Source organism: Pelecanus crispus, chromosome 2 (assembly GCF_030463565.1).
Source record: "Pelecanus crispus isolate bPelCri1 chromosome 2, bPelCri1.pri, whole genome shotgun sequence".
NCBI classification, from domain to species: Eukaryota; Metazoa; Chordata; class Aves; order Pelecaniformes; family Pelecanidae; genus Pelecanus; species Pelecanus crispus.
In genome coordinates, this window is record NC_134644.1 from 39,055,467 (window position 1) to 39,070,771 (window position 15,305).

Here is a 15,305-nt window from a genome sequence, read left to right on the forward strand (position 1 = left end):
CTGAAATATCAAATGCATTCAGACAAACTTTTGTTATGTTGGAGAACAGAATTTGGTCTTCATTTTGTGAAGTATGGCTTAGTTATTTGCCCATACTGTTTATACAAGAGTGGGTCTATATATCTAATTTTTAATAAAAACAGAGCATACAAGTTCTTCAGTCTCTGAACAGGCAATTAAGCAAGTTGAAACTTCAGTCAATCTGAACAACTAATGAGATGGTTCCTCAGACATCTGAAAGTGTGTTTGTTCAAGCTGCAGCAGAACTTGGTTGAGTCGTGCTTCACTATGCTAGACACCCCATAAGTCAAACACACAAAAATGTAGCACTCTCAGCCCACTTCTCAGCAACAATTTAATACAAGAACCCTGGGATTTGATCTCATATGTCTACTTTTCATTATTTTTTCAATTACATCTGCATGATACTACACTACATTAACATAAAGTGTAATAATTAAACCTGAGCACTTACAATATGCTAACACAGGTGAAGAGTTTTTGAAGTGAATGGCTAAAGTTAGACTTTTGTGCGTACATAAATTCTTGAGCTTGCAACTCTGCAAGTGCAGAATACTTCATTCCAGTCTGACAAAACACTTGCTATGCGCTCAACATCAGGCATTCACCTGCTTGGTGAGTATTAGGTGCTTAACATTAATCATGTGCTTAAGTGCACGTGACCTGAATTTGTAGCACGATTTTCAAAAAGCCATCAACGTGTACTTGTTTCCACCGCATTGTCCTGACTTCCAAGTCTAATTTTAACCACCTTTAAAATCTTAATCGAAGAATATTTTGCAGCGCACTATCCTTAAAAAAAGAAGCCCTGCACAAAAGAGCAAGCTCACTCTAGCTGTAGCAATAATGAGCCAATCTGCGCTGCCCAAAGAAAAAGCAGTTGCACATTATCAAATGAACAGCGGATTTAATGATTCACAGCCTACTCTGATTCAACCTAACATGGAGTTCAGAAATGCCACCTGCTGACAGAAGCCAAAGAGATTCTGATACAAATAGCAGCTCTGCTATAAATTCAGGTTAATTTGACTATGTATTAATAGCACATCCACAAACAAAAAAAAGTTTGGGCACCTAATTCCTCTTCCTCTCAGTCTTCAATTCATTTAGGGGGGGTCCCCCCTTATTTTACATTTCTACACTTTAAACTTACGAAGTAGCTTAGCTGAGCAGATCTCTCTTTCTTGCTGGATTCTGTTCAATGTGCTGTTATAGCACTCTGCATAACAGCTGTCTGTGCCATATGATTACTTCATTGTTGAAAGCGTAACATATGGAAACTGTACTGAAATGTTAGCTGCTTTGATACCTATGAAGAGGAATGAGCTCTTGCATTACAAGAAGACAACACATTTTTTAAACAACTTAAAGTAACAAAAATTAAACACGCATTTAGAATCTAAACCATATTAGTTTCCAGCATGCCTGTTACTCCATTTCAATGCCCAATTCCAATGGCTGGTTACTATTGTGTTTTTGATTGCTATTACCAGCAAACAATGAGTGGTTTTCTTTCAACTTTTGCATTCTTGGAAAAGAAAAGGGAATAGATTCAAGAGGAGGCCCTTGGGATTCCTTCATGAGTTATCCATGAAGGCAAACGCTACACAGCAGAATTACAGGAACGATATCTCATGTCATTGAGATAACATTACTTGAGATAACAAGGTTTATTGGGAAAACTCATAAACTGCTACACAGTGCTTTGCTTCCCAAAATCAAAGCTCCCACAACAGACAAGTCCTTAACAGACCAGAAGCAAGGTGGATCATTACAGATTCATTTCTGAGTCCCAACTGTCTTTGGCAGAAGGAGAAAGGAGATCTTTAGTTGTAATACACAGACTTTCCTCCCCTGTAAATTAGTCACCCATAGAGGGAACAATGAAGCTCTAAATTATTTCATCAGTAGCAAGAACACTCATTAACACAAGAAGGAAGCTGTAGTTTTTTGGTCACTGTTTTGCCAGTAGTTGCATTTGAATCCTGAACAAAATCCAGCTGAATAAGAGAGAAAATTAATAGTCTGAGTTGTAAGAATCTATTAATTTTATTGCAAAAAAATTTATATATATGCTATTTTAATCTTAGAATATATTCCCTAATGATGTAAATGGGACATGAGTCTCTGTTGTAGGTTAACAAACTAAATTAAACACACACATATTTAAAATAATTGTAGATATTTAAGAATGCAGTCACATTAGGTATCTAAAGTATTTCTAATTACACCAGGCTCTGAAAATACACACTAGGTGAAGACTGATTTTTATTTTGATTGAAAAGATATTGATTTTCACTTCCTGTCTTTAAATCACATATTATATAAAGTCATGGTTCACCACTGGTATGATTTATTAGAAAAAAATGGCCTTTTTCACATGATATGTTCTAACTGGCTGAAACAGTGCAGCTTTAGGATTACTGACACAGCTACAAAGTGGTCTTGACTGCAGTTTAAGAATATGCTCCATATATCTAAAAAACTACTCAGTTACTATAGATCTACTAAATCATTCAAATAGTATCCTCAGATGGTAAATGTATACGGTTTCTACATCAACAGTACTAACTTGAAAGCCTCAGTCATAAGGTTTTTTTAAGTCTTAAAATATCGCTGTACTTAATTTTCAGGCATATTTGATTACAATATCACTGTTTAGATCTTAGATTCCGTTAAGGTTAAGGCCAATCCTACAAAGTATTTTTTTACTCCAAATTAAAAGTAATTATTAGTTTCATGTTTTACCAGAAAGGAAAAGGAAAAAAAAAAAAAAAAGATCGAAAAGTTAGATATTTTCTGTGGGTAGAAAATGGGGTCACTTTTGTAAATATTGAGTTTGGGCTAGCAGAAATTTCAAGGAAGTTTGCCATATGAAGGAAAGGTAAAATCTTTCAAATGCAGTCAATCAAAAATCACTGCGCAGGTATGACTCCCCAGGAAGGCATTTATCCTAATTAATAAGATAAACCAATAGTTAGTCACCTACTTAAATGACAGCTGCAAATCAAAATGGGACTTGCCAATTCTTGGCTATTCAGCTATGACCACCCATGAAAACTTCACTCTTTCATCTCCTTTACAAGTGGAAGGACTGACAGATGGCTGCAGCTATTCCAGCCAACCATAGCATCCTCAATGCTCGCTGCCAGGACTGGCTGCCATCCGCGGCCCAACACGATCAGGCAGTAAGTAGGTCTATAAACCTATTAAACCAGCATAAATGTTATAACTTGTAATCTATTAAAATCAAAATAAACAGGAAAGAAGGTCTGAGAGCCAGTTTCTTCAGAGCAAAATGTAATGCTAATTATGAGGTTTTCAAATATTCCAGTTTTTTTTTGGGGGGTGGGCAAGACTTAGGGTTGAGCCATTAAAAAGCCAGTTGGTAGTATTAAACTCTTGCTTTAGGATTTATAAGGCGGCCAAAAATTCACTCCAGGCTGAAATTTACTATCCCAGGCCTGGAATCATTTAAAAAAAAAAAAAATTGTCATAAATATGGAGGAAAAAACAAACAAACACAAAACAGTGGTTTCAGATGATTTTTGGCACTCCTTCAATGCAAAAGTGGCTTTTTTTTTTTAAGTCTGAGACTCATTACTATCAATTACTTTTGTAACTACAATTGGGACCAGGTTATGTTAATAATGAATTACCAATAAGTTACTATCACTGAATCTTTTTTAAAGCTTTTCAGTATGAAGAGATATCATAGTTTTCAAAGGAATGTCAATGCTCTGACTTACACTCAAAAGCCAGGAAGTTAGGGGTGGAAATTCATCTGTGAGCCACACAGATGTATGAAAACATTTAAAAAATTAACAGCGTATGTTAAAGATGCAATGTCAGCCCCATTTTTATCCATAACTAGACTTCATTAGTTTTGTGGGTTTAAAATTGACATTTAAAAATAAAGGCAACATACGTTTTTGTGACTTAATTGAGTGCTCCTTAAATAAAGATATATTTCAGTGTTTGCAGACTGTTAACATATTTCCAAAATAAGCTATGTGCTGGTGCTACTTAGCTATATTTCCCTATCACCCTAAGGAGTCTGTATTACTGATGGAAGCCATTTCTTTTGCTCAGTCCCGCCTGTGAACTCTAACAAGAGCATTTAAACCTACTAAACAAAGTCTCCCGGGAGACACTATTGTTAAAACGAAAACTGGAACAAATTTTTAAAGTGAACTTTCTGCAATCATTAGAGGATGCAGGTCTTAAGAAGAAGTGAAAACTTGTTATAGGAGAGGGAACAAAAAGCCAAATGTAAGCAAAGAGCACATGCCAGTCACCCCTGAGGGAACAGAGGGGAGGTACAGAAAATTAACTGCTGCATTTCTACTTCCCACCGAAACCACAAACGGGCCGTTTCAGGGGACTAACACATACAGAGTCTGCAGATAAATACGTGTCTACCTCATTACCTGAGAAGAGCCTTAAAGAGCACACTTCTTTGCTGAATATTTCTGCTTCTACATGAATAATCTCATTTATGCAGAAGAAGGTGTTATACGTACGCATGCAACACTTGCAGCATGTATGTGTGTCAGCTTGGAAGCTGCTCAGCTCTGTCTGAGAATTTGGCCTGTAGTCTTTTGGCACGGATTTTTACTGCAAAACTTAACAAACATTCTCTGCAGCCAAACCACCTTGAACTGTTTCTTATCAAATTTCACAAGCTAAGTGGGTTCGAGCCTGGTCACTACATGGATGAGAGATCATTATATGAAATTATGCTTTGCTGAAAAATGACAACAGTAGCTTAACAGCATCAGGAAATGGTGGGACTTAGCTGTAAGGACATGCACAGAGGTGACTGGGATTCAGGCAGCTGCTGGCTTCACCCAAGATAGGACTACCACACCTAGCAAAGCCAAGACAAGCAGCATACCTAAAGGGAAGACACTACATGGAAAATGGGACCCAAAAGATTAGTGAGGTTCCTGCTTTCTGCCTTGAACAAGAATGCCAAACAGCCATATAGGACAGACACTGTCTCCTGAGGGACATGCATATTTGTGTGCCATCTCACCAGTCTGTAAGGCATGCTTTCTCTCCGGCATCTAAAGTGGCGCCATCTTGGAGTTACACCTCGTGCAGTAACAGTAATGCCAGGCACACTGCTGAAGTTTGATACCCTAACAAAGCATCGAACAACTGAGATGGGAGACAATAGAAGAGAATATTTATTGACCCAATAAATTGGGTCAAAGCAATCCCATTTTATTTCTGATAAAGTATAGGTCTAAAGGAGGATGAGGACAACGATATTTGGATTATAACAAACACTTAACATAACCCAGATGACGCCCTTTCAGGCAACTTAAGGAAAAACAGCCTCTTTATTTTCTGAAGTTACCACAACATACAAGTTTGCCTGTATTCAAAAGTGAGTTAACAAGAGTTGGCTTGGAGTACAAATCAAACAGGATTGCACAGAAGGAATACAACAATATTCTTCATTCTCACTGGATGCAGTGGAGGATATGCCTGTAGGGCTTGCAAGTTGTGTAGGCACTGGGAGGCTGAAATGCAGGATGATTTACATGCTCTAAATTGTTTCCCTGAAACAGATCTTGGCTAACTGTTCTTGGTTTTATCACATTGCTAGTCGACTAGTCGCCATATATACTCACACTTGAGGGAAACAGATTCACATCAGTCCACAACAGATATGTGAGCTGCCTATCTAAAATTATTCTGCTGGCCTTCCTGGGCTCCCTCTGCAGGCACTGCACCAGCAGAAAGAGAAACTCAGCCACAGCAGGACTCAGAGCACCTCATCTATGCAAGTTACAACCATCACGGAGAACAAAATCCTATGCCAAGCAAACACTGCGAAAAATCAGGTAGTTTATCAGAAAAATCTCAATGCTTATTTTAGGTCCAGAAAAACTTTTAAGGTGACAAAAAAGGAAATTCTGGGGTGAGGCTGCTGAAATGCAACTCAGTTGATAGTTAATTAAAAAAAAAATCTTCAAGAAAGAATATACAGTTTTTGCTACGAGGCTATACAAACCCTAACCTTGGAACAGGGCTCCAACAGGGAACTTGGAACAGAGGATGCAGAAAGTGGAAGCTGGTATTATTTATAACCTGGCAGGCCAGGCCTCCCAGAAACTCAGTTAGCCAAAACAAGCTGATTCTCCTAGCTACAGGTAAAACAACATTCTGAGTAACTTAAAAAGTTTGAAAAATATATAAATAATAAAAATAAATATATTTCAGTAGACAGATATTGGCTTTTTTTCTTTAGTATTTGATGGAACATGTTTCAGAGAATACATCGCTAACCAATGTTCCTGACACATGTACAAAGTCATACTACCTGACCACATCATGAACTAGCCTTCCCAGGAGGAGCTGTACAAAAAGTAAAACAAAAGAAAGCAGAAATTCCTTGACATCTGTAGGATGTCAAGGAAATGAATCAGTTTGTTTCAAAGAGGAGATAATTAAGAAAATCTTACTTCTAAAATTTTCTGTATTACATTAGGACTTTATCATTTAGCTGTTCTCAACATGCTTCCCTTTTTCATATCCAGGGCCACACTGAACAGCCAATTCATTTCAGAACTTCCAGACAAAGTGTCACAAGGACCACTACAACTTTTCCATTTAATCATTAATACTAAAACATTAACTAGCTTATATAAAGCACATGGCATAGCAGTTTATCAAAGCAGGGATGCTCATGTGATTTCCTATTAAGAATATGTTGAGCCTATTTATTATAGAACAGAACAGATGTATTATATGCATTTAGCTTTTTAGAAGGAAATATTGGTATTTAATCTGAAGTATATCAGAATTATCTGACAAGATTTCTACCTAATGTAAACCAGACTGACTTAGGCCAAGAGATCCAGTTCAGCACAGCAAGCAATTTTCAGTTTCTGTAATCAGTGCAAAAAAATTCCCAGGAATGTTATACCTGGGAAAACCACTGGAATACTTGTTTTTGAAGAAAACACAGATCACTTTTTTCATACATTACTTTTTTTGAATATAGTTTCCTAATGAAAATCATGTCTACATGATGACAGCAGCTGAACATTCCTCCCGGTCCACTCGTTTATTTATGAATTCAATCCCCCTCAAAAAAAAGAAAAAAAACCCCAACCCAAACCCCCCCAAAAAAAGAAAAAAGAAAAAAAAAAAAAAAAAAAGGAAAGGGGTAGGGGAGAAGATCCCGACCACTTTTACTTGTATTTTAAACTGGCACTGTAGCATGTGCAGAGCTCTCCTACTGATATATCAGGGTCTTCTGAACATTTGGTATTTCTGGTAAGGTTAGTTTCTTCATGTAGTAATTTCAGCTGCGATTTTTAAAGTTAGTGTCTTTCTCTGCTTAAGCGTTTGGAAACAAATGCCCAAACGCATTTTAACGCAAATCAAAGAGCCCAAAGCTCTTCCATTTTATTTTTAGGGGTTCTTCCTCCCAGTGCCTCAGTATGTCTATTGTTCTCCAAATGTCATGTAGCAAAACTGTTAGTTTCTTTGGGATAAACCAAAAAGTAGGTGCTTACCTGTAGGAGTACTACTGCGAAACGAAGATGAGGGAGTGATTGGAGGGGTGACTGGAGGAGTAAGGCTTCCACTGCTGTGGCGAGGTGGAGTAGATACATTCCCACGGGACACTGTGCTTGACAAAGTCAAGGAGAGTTTCGGCTGAATCTTTTTCTTCAAAGACTCCTGCTCACGTCGAGCTGCATCAGTCATAAATCTAGAACAAGGACAATCATGAGGATGAGAGGCTTGAAACACTGTCTGCAAGCAAGCTTTAGGCAAAGTATTTTTCAGCCTCAGTGGCCAAATGGAACTTCAAACAGCCATGACAAGTTCCTCTGCAACACACAGATTTCAAGAATACAAATTTCTCCATCAACAGCTTTATTCCTGTGTTCAAGATCCGAGCCATTTCCTCTCTCTAACTTACATTAGACATTTGCATCATGGGCAAACACACAAGTTTTTTTAAACTCCTACCAGAGATCAGCATTGCACACAATATTATAATAACTACACTCAATCCTTCTGTGAAAAAGTAGCTATAATGGAGAAAAATGTTAGGGGCAAATATATTGAATCTGAAGGTCAAAGGGATAGTATGAATTAGATTGTGTAGATACATCATTTCCAACTTAGGATAATCACATCCTTTTTTTAAAGGTTTCAGACAATGCTGCCTGACATAAAATATGTCCAATTAAATTGCAATTCCTCAAACCAGAGTTCCCAACTCTTGAAAACCAAATGAGGTCTCTTTGTAGAGCTTTGGTACATGCTGCTGAAGGCCTAATGCATCTCAAGGTTCATCTCTGTGGGATGCCGAGAGGGAATTCCACCAGCACAACACAAGGTGTGCACCGGTAGTGCAGGAACTCCAGCAGCGCAACTTTTTGCATGGTATCTCTCACCTGGAATAAAAATAGCTTTTTTCACTTTTATTCTCATTCCTTCCAAAAAAGAACAATTGAAGTGAAAAAGACCACTTTTATTCCAAGTACCTACACAGAGTTACACCAGAACACCTGATACTGCATTACGCTGACATTCAAAGCATCACTGCTGGCCCCTGTATTAACCCTCACGTGAAAGCATTGGGGTTCCCCCACAATGGGGTTGCTGCAATTCAGATTTCATGCACTTAGCGTTCAAGCAATATTTTAATCCTTTGTCTTTCCCCTTCAACTGCATAAGGAGCCATCCTGCATGATTCCTAAGAAGACAGGCTGAAGTAAATCACCTTGTCCATACAGTCCTCTGTCCTTCATGCTAAAGTACAAACTATGCCCTGTCAGTGAATAAAACAATACGCACTAGCATGTGATACAGAATAAAAAGTTAAGTTACACCTAGACATCTGTCTGACCAGGTTGGACAGAGTTAAATCAGGTTTTAGCCAAGACACAAGCTTTACATAATGAGCTCTTGCAACCTTGGCAAACCATGAAGGGCACATTCAAAGAGGTGAGAACATGGTGCAGCCGGTATGCTGCACTGGCCTCGGAGTCAGCTGTCACCCAGAAACTCAAATTTGCAATCCAGTAAGGAAACAGAATGACAAAAACTACCAGCAATTATTTGTATTGGACTAAGCGAGGGTGACCTGGCTTTCTTTCAATAGTCACACTCTCCTCACAGGAGCCTAGGAAAGAGAATGAGACAGACTTGGGGATAGAAGCGGCCACAGAGAACAAGCCTGTGCAGGAAATAATGAAGATGCTGAGTTGCTGTATTGGGTGTAGGTGGCAAGGTTTTGGTAGCGGAGGGGGCTGCAGGGTGGGAAGAAGTCAGGGTCTCTCTCATGCCAGCCACAGCTGGTTTCAGCTGCCTCCGCAATGGACCCACATGACACAGCTGAGCCCATTAGTGAAACTGGTGGGACCACAGTGAAAACGTATTTAAGGAGGGGTAGAAAATGCTGGAGTGACAGAGGAGGAGGAAACAACAGAGAGAATAGCAAGCTCAGAGGAGCATGAGGTGCTGTATGGTGGAGAGCAGGTAGACCCCTGGAGGCGCTGCAGCCTGTCGGTGACCAACATCAGAGCACAGGACAAGAGTGACAAACAAGGGGTGGCAGCGAGAAACCCTTACAACCTGACCCCAACCCCTGCACCACTTGTTGCCTCACCGAAGGGAACAATGTGGCCCGCAGCGGTAGCAGGGGAGGAGAGATGTCTGGGGTGAAGTGAGCCTGAGAGTGAAGGTGAGCCTGGGAAAGGGCGAGGAATGGTGGCTTTTTTCCCCCTAAGTGTTTTAGGATTTTTCTTTTGTTTCTCAATAACCAATACCCGAATCAGTAATTAAATATTTATGCTATTGGAAATAAATTAAGTGAAATTCCCCAGGTCAAGTCTGTTTTGCCTGTGACAGTACTTCTAAGTGATTCCCTTTATTTCAGCCCATGAATTTTCTCACTCCTGCTCCTCCTATTTTCTCCCCCATCCTGTTGGGGTCGGAGGTGTGGGGGTGCGTGAGCAAGTGGCTATGTGGGTACTTGGCTGCTAGCCAGGGCCAACCCATCACTCTAACAAATTCCTTGTCATGAGACAACTATATTTGCTACGTCGCCAAACTGCCTGTCTTGTGACTTGATGTTCCTTATCATAGGAGAAGACATGGAAGCAACCCGATGTACATCCAGAATCCAACAGAGGACTGGCAGATCCACCTTTAGCTCCCGAGGAAGAGCAGCAGACCCTGAGGAGAGGAAGGCAGCGGGAGTACTGCCATACTGGTCATCTGGTTCACAGTTTATATCCTGCCATTGTATGAAGGATCAGGCCACAGGCTGGCTGGACAAACTGATTCTGCAGACCATAGTACCACAACAGTTGCACTGAACATGACCATCAGGTCACACTAGGTCTCACAGCAATACCTAATATCTGCCACAGCATCTGCAACATGGTGCTGTAGGACCGTCTAGTTTCTCCTCTGGGCCTCAATCAACAGTTTAAATTAATATGAATCACTATATTCATTTAGGCTCCATAGAAACCCAACATTTTGTGACTGCTGGCATAGGGTGCGTAAGGAAGGGGAAGGGAGAAAGAAAAAAAAAATGGGGTTTTATGCATCTGTGCGAAATATGAAAGAAATACTTGGCCTAAATATCAAAACACCAGCACTTTTTCAAAAGAGATTTGTGTACTTTAACACAGCCTCCAAACACTGTAGCATAAAATTTTAAGTACCATCAGAGCAACAAAGATGTATCCTGTCCATCCGTACCATGGAGGCATTAATAAGTGGATCTTTGCCACGATATGTAACAACACCACACAGTCTGCAGACATTAATAAACAGGTATATGACATGAGAGCTTATCTTTGAACAGAGACAATACATCATGTCAAACACGGATGTGGCATTTTTATGAACTTAATATTTAAAAAGTAGAGATCCATAGTAACAGTTCAGTTTTAAATTTCTCTTCTCTAAAAAAGCATGCAGATATTACTGACAAAACAGCCGCCAAATAGAAGTCTAAATTTCATTCATTCAAGAAAGAAGTAAAAGGATCTAATAAAATGAGCACTTGGTACACATTTGCTTTCCTCTAACTAGGAAATGTCTAATTCACTGTTTTTGGAATTTGTATTATAACGTACGCTTGCTTCTGGATGGGAAGCCTTATTCCTTATGAAAATGTTATGGCAACATTATAAATCCTTGAAAACTTGGAAGATAACCTCAAGTGTGAGATATTAAAAACAGCAGCATGAACGCTGCTATTTAATAAACTCAGCCACAAATAACAATGTTAAAATAATATTGAGGTATAACCAGTCTGGTTGAAGTCAATAAAAATCAGAAAAATGTGAAGTTATAGCTGAAACTTCTCCCGTCCTTTTAACTCACTCCCATTTGGGCTAAGCATGTTGGGTATATTCCAAAACATCATTTGTTGTCTACACTGTGAACCTGCAAGAAATGGAAGGCAGAATCAATTGAGAGGTTCAGTTCCTGATATCTCAAGTATGCAATTAACCTCTTCAGATCCAAATAGTCCCATACATGTTTGCTGAAGCACTGGCAGTGCTATGGTTTTGAAAAGGAAACTTTTCTAAATGGATTAATATAAAACACTTTCCAGTATTTTAATTGAAATGTAATATACTTGTGCCTAGCTATGGTGGTGTTCTTCAAAGCTTACAATATAAGTGTTTTAGTGATGGGTATAGAATGACATTTCCAACTCAGGCTTTACTTTTCATGTTGAAAGTACATTATGGTTGCAACATCAAGTGCTCAGAAATGAAACATGCTGGAATTAAGGCTGGATACTGGTCTCTAAATTACACGATTGCATACAATTTTCCCTGCCTCATTTACATGCACAAGATGTGTGGGAAACAGAAAATGAACTGTAACTAACAAAGGCTGCTGTAAGACCACTTAGGTTAAAACCCATCTCCTTGCTTAACAGTCTCTCTCACCATCTGCAGATGCATCTCCTTGCTGAGCAAATCTACCTCTGCTATTTTCAACTCTTATTCTTAACTCCATAACCCTGCCCCTCTAGTTCTACCACTACGCAGGTTTTAGTTATCTTTTGCAATCCCCATTGCATAGGATTGTGTTTACACCTCATAAGCCTCTCTCTCCAAATCCAATATACCACGTAGGCGCAGCGGAACAAGGAGAATCATTCAGTTCCCAGCCATTCATTGACCCTGTTTTGACAAGCATGGGGTTTGTGTGCTTTCTTGCAGATGGTTCATAATGTCAGGGAGGAGCCCATTCCTTAGAAAGAAATCTCTTCTAGCCCCGTTTTTTCTTTCCTTGCCCTTTCACCTTCCTAATAATTCAACTCCCTGCTCTAAAACACGTAGGTGCAATGATTTCTGAATCAAGTGCTTGCAGCAACTTTAATAACATGAGCAAAATATAGTATTTCCCCCTCCTCTCATTCCCTGGAATGGTTCAAGTATTTTTATTGAAACTTTCCCAAGAAATTCAGCCTGAAGGAGACACCCAGCATGGAAAATTTCAGCCCAAACAGCTGAATGTTGGCAACATAATAAGCAACTGAAACAGTCTTATAATGGAAAGTGTTGCACAACCTTCCATATAGGTGGCAATATAATACAAACAGCGTTAGCTGCTGTTACCAACATAAAAAGTCACAAAAAAAGCAGAGGCAACCTTCAAATTTTAAAAAGCCTTTTCAAATCAAACCTTTGCAATGTTTGTAAGTCCCGTCGCCCCCAAAAGCTTTGGAATCAAGAATGAACAGAAGCAGAACACACTCCCCCAGAAATTTCCTTGAGCTATTAGTGTGTACTGACTGTTTCAGTATCATGTCCCAGTATGACTCACATGATGATGTCAGAGTTAGTTTATCATAAAACTCTTACTACACACAATTCTAACAGTTTAAGAGCTCTGGACTCATACACCCAGATTGAGGGTAAGGGTAGTTATAAAACTGAGTTGCAAATAAACTGAAAATTTTTACTTGAGATTTCAGTTGAAAAGGGAAAAAACCAAACAGGTTGACCTTCAGAATATATCTTCTTAATAATGGTCATAAGGGTGTGAGATGTCCTTTCCTCCTCTTCCTCACTGTAACAGCTTGCTGATGCAGGAACTTAACCCTGCTTGGACTAGATCTGTTTCTATGTCCACAGACATTTACACAGACAGTGAAAAAGGTGCACCACAGCTACCTTGTGGGATGTGAATATTAATTTGTTACATTTGGTTTCTTCATGATCTAGTCTCTAAAACATACGCAAACAGAGGAGATGATGGAATCACAGGTCTACTGTTCGCCAGTTACTGCATACGCACACTAGAAAGGGGAGGGGGAATTATTCCGAGTTTGCAAAACAAGCAGATTGCACTGTGGAGATGCTCAAGGCCCAGGACTGTTCCACAACACTGTCCAGTTGCACACCAACTTAAAAAAAAATGACAGCACTACCTGACAATAACATATACCTTGTCCTGTGCCTCACCACTGACAAGCTGCACTAAACCACAACAGGAAAAGGTAGCAGAACAGAATTAGTTCTGACCTTTTCTTGTTATCACCCAGAAAATTAGGAAAAACATTGATGTTAACATTCAGCTCTTATTCGTGTTTGCCTAATTTGGCTAACCTGTACTGGGAAAAGCCCGTCACCTTTCCCAGAGCATGAGAAATCATGCTGCTGAGCTTCCACCACTCATATTTCAGCAGACTGCTCCTTAACCCAACACTTGGTCAACTTCAAGATTGACTGGAAAGAGAAAAAAATCCATGGTGCTCTACACCAGATTTGCGCTACTTCCTGGTTGTATTATATTTAGACCAGAAGTGGTCAAAATTACTTAACAGATGGGGCACACGCTAGCTTAACTACATACTGAAAGCCCCACAGTCATTCTCCTGGTATTCTTTATACCTATCAGAGCAAGGTGCTGGTTAAATCTGCTTTTCTCCTCAGTCTTTTCCCACTTCTGTCTCAGTATGTTTATGCAATTCTTTGTCAGTGCTGTACCAAGAGAAATAAGGAAGCGGGGATGGTAATTTTAGCTCCCAGTCTTCCTCATCAACATTAGCAGTGTTTAGGGAAAGAAAAGGGTAGGATGGGAAGCACCTCTAGTTGCAGAGAGTCTTACAATTTCAATCGAGACCTCTATTTTTAAGAGGGATTAGGAGGATCCACTTCTCAAGGCAGGACCCCATTTCAGTAGGGTGGGGCTCTGTGGACCCCGAAATGAACTAGTGAACCCCTTAGTCAAGAACTGTACTCCACACCCTTTGCTGCCTTTACAAGCAAAGACAAAGCAACATGGTTTGGTTCAGCCAATGCTGGGAAGACGGGACAACTGTTACGTTGAACTATTGTTGGGTTAAGGAGAAATCCGGTGAAATCTAAACGGCGGGAGCTCAGCAGCAGGCTGTCTTGTCTTCTGGGAAGAATGAAAGGCTTTTCTCAGTTGAACTTCACAAAACTGGGCCAAAGCAAAGACAGTCACTGTCCCCAGTAATGCCTTGCCACAGTATTTATGTGATAATGAGGAAAGAAATATATGAGCAAGCTTCATACCATCCATTAACTCACATTATTTGATGAACACCCTTGAGCACTTTCACATACCGCTCTTTATAGCGTGGGGGAAACAGAAGTATTCTGCAGCTCTGTACAAACCTCTCTTGCTTCACAGAAGCTATCAACCGTTTTTTCCTTTAGAGATCTTCCATTACAGTTTTAGCAAAACTCTAAAAAGAAATGTCAGTGTGAAAAAGCTCCATTAAGATGCGTGCATAATCACACACATGCCTCCACACTATTTAGATCACAGAGTATTTGCATAGTGCTAAAGCATATGATTTATACAAAACTCCCTTTTGCTTGTTTTTTCTGATTTCACAAAAAGCATCAAAAACGGAGAAGAAACAGCACAAAACAATAATCCCCTCTCAATTATTCCCCCAAACCTATATCACATTCCACAACAGGCCCTAACCAGATCAAACAAATCATTAAAGGGCATTTCTAAGTTTCTGGAAAGAACAGTTTCAGCCCAGTAGGTATTGTAGAAACACAACACATCTAAGTTGGACTCCAACATGCACATTCATCTGAGATCAGGTCTTACAAAGGAATTCAGTGTTCATTCCCAGTACCAGCTGTACTCAGACTCATCTACTGAAAGCTTTCCCTATGTCCTAAATAAGAAATATTTATGACGAACTGATGAGTACCTTAGAGAGACAGGACAGAATCAGATTTCTTTTTATTACTAGTTTTAGGATTAATTTATTCCTGGTACAA

At 39.5% G+C, this 15,305-nt stretch overlaps 1 protein-coding gene across 1 annotated transcript in view; it reads right to left on the minus strand.

Moving 5' to 3' along the window:
* The window catches only part of JAZF1 (JAZF zinc finger 1), a 201,210-nt gene that overhangs the window by 21,641 nt on the left and 164,264 nt on the right, over positions 1–15,305 (minus strand). The window contains exon 3 of the mRNA XM_075706310.1: positions 7,557–7,753. Within this exon, the coding sequence (XP_075562425.1) occupies positions 7,557–7,753 (197 nt within the window). The remainder of the gene's footprint in view (positions 1–7,556; positions 7,754–15,305) is intronic.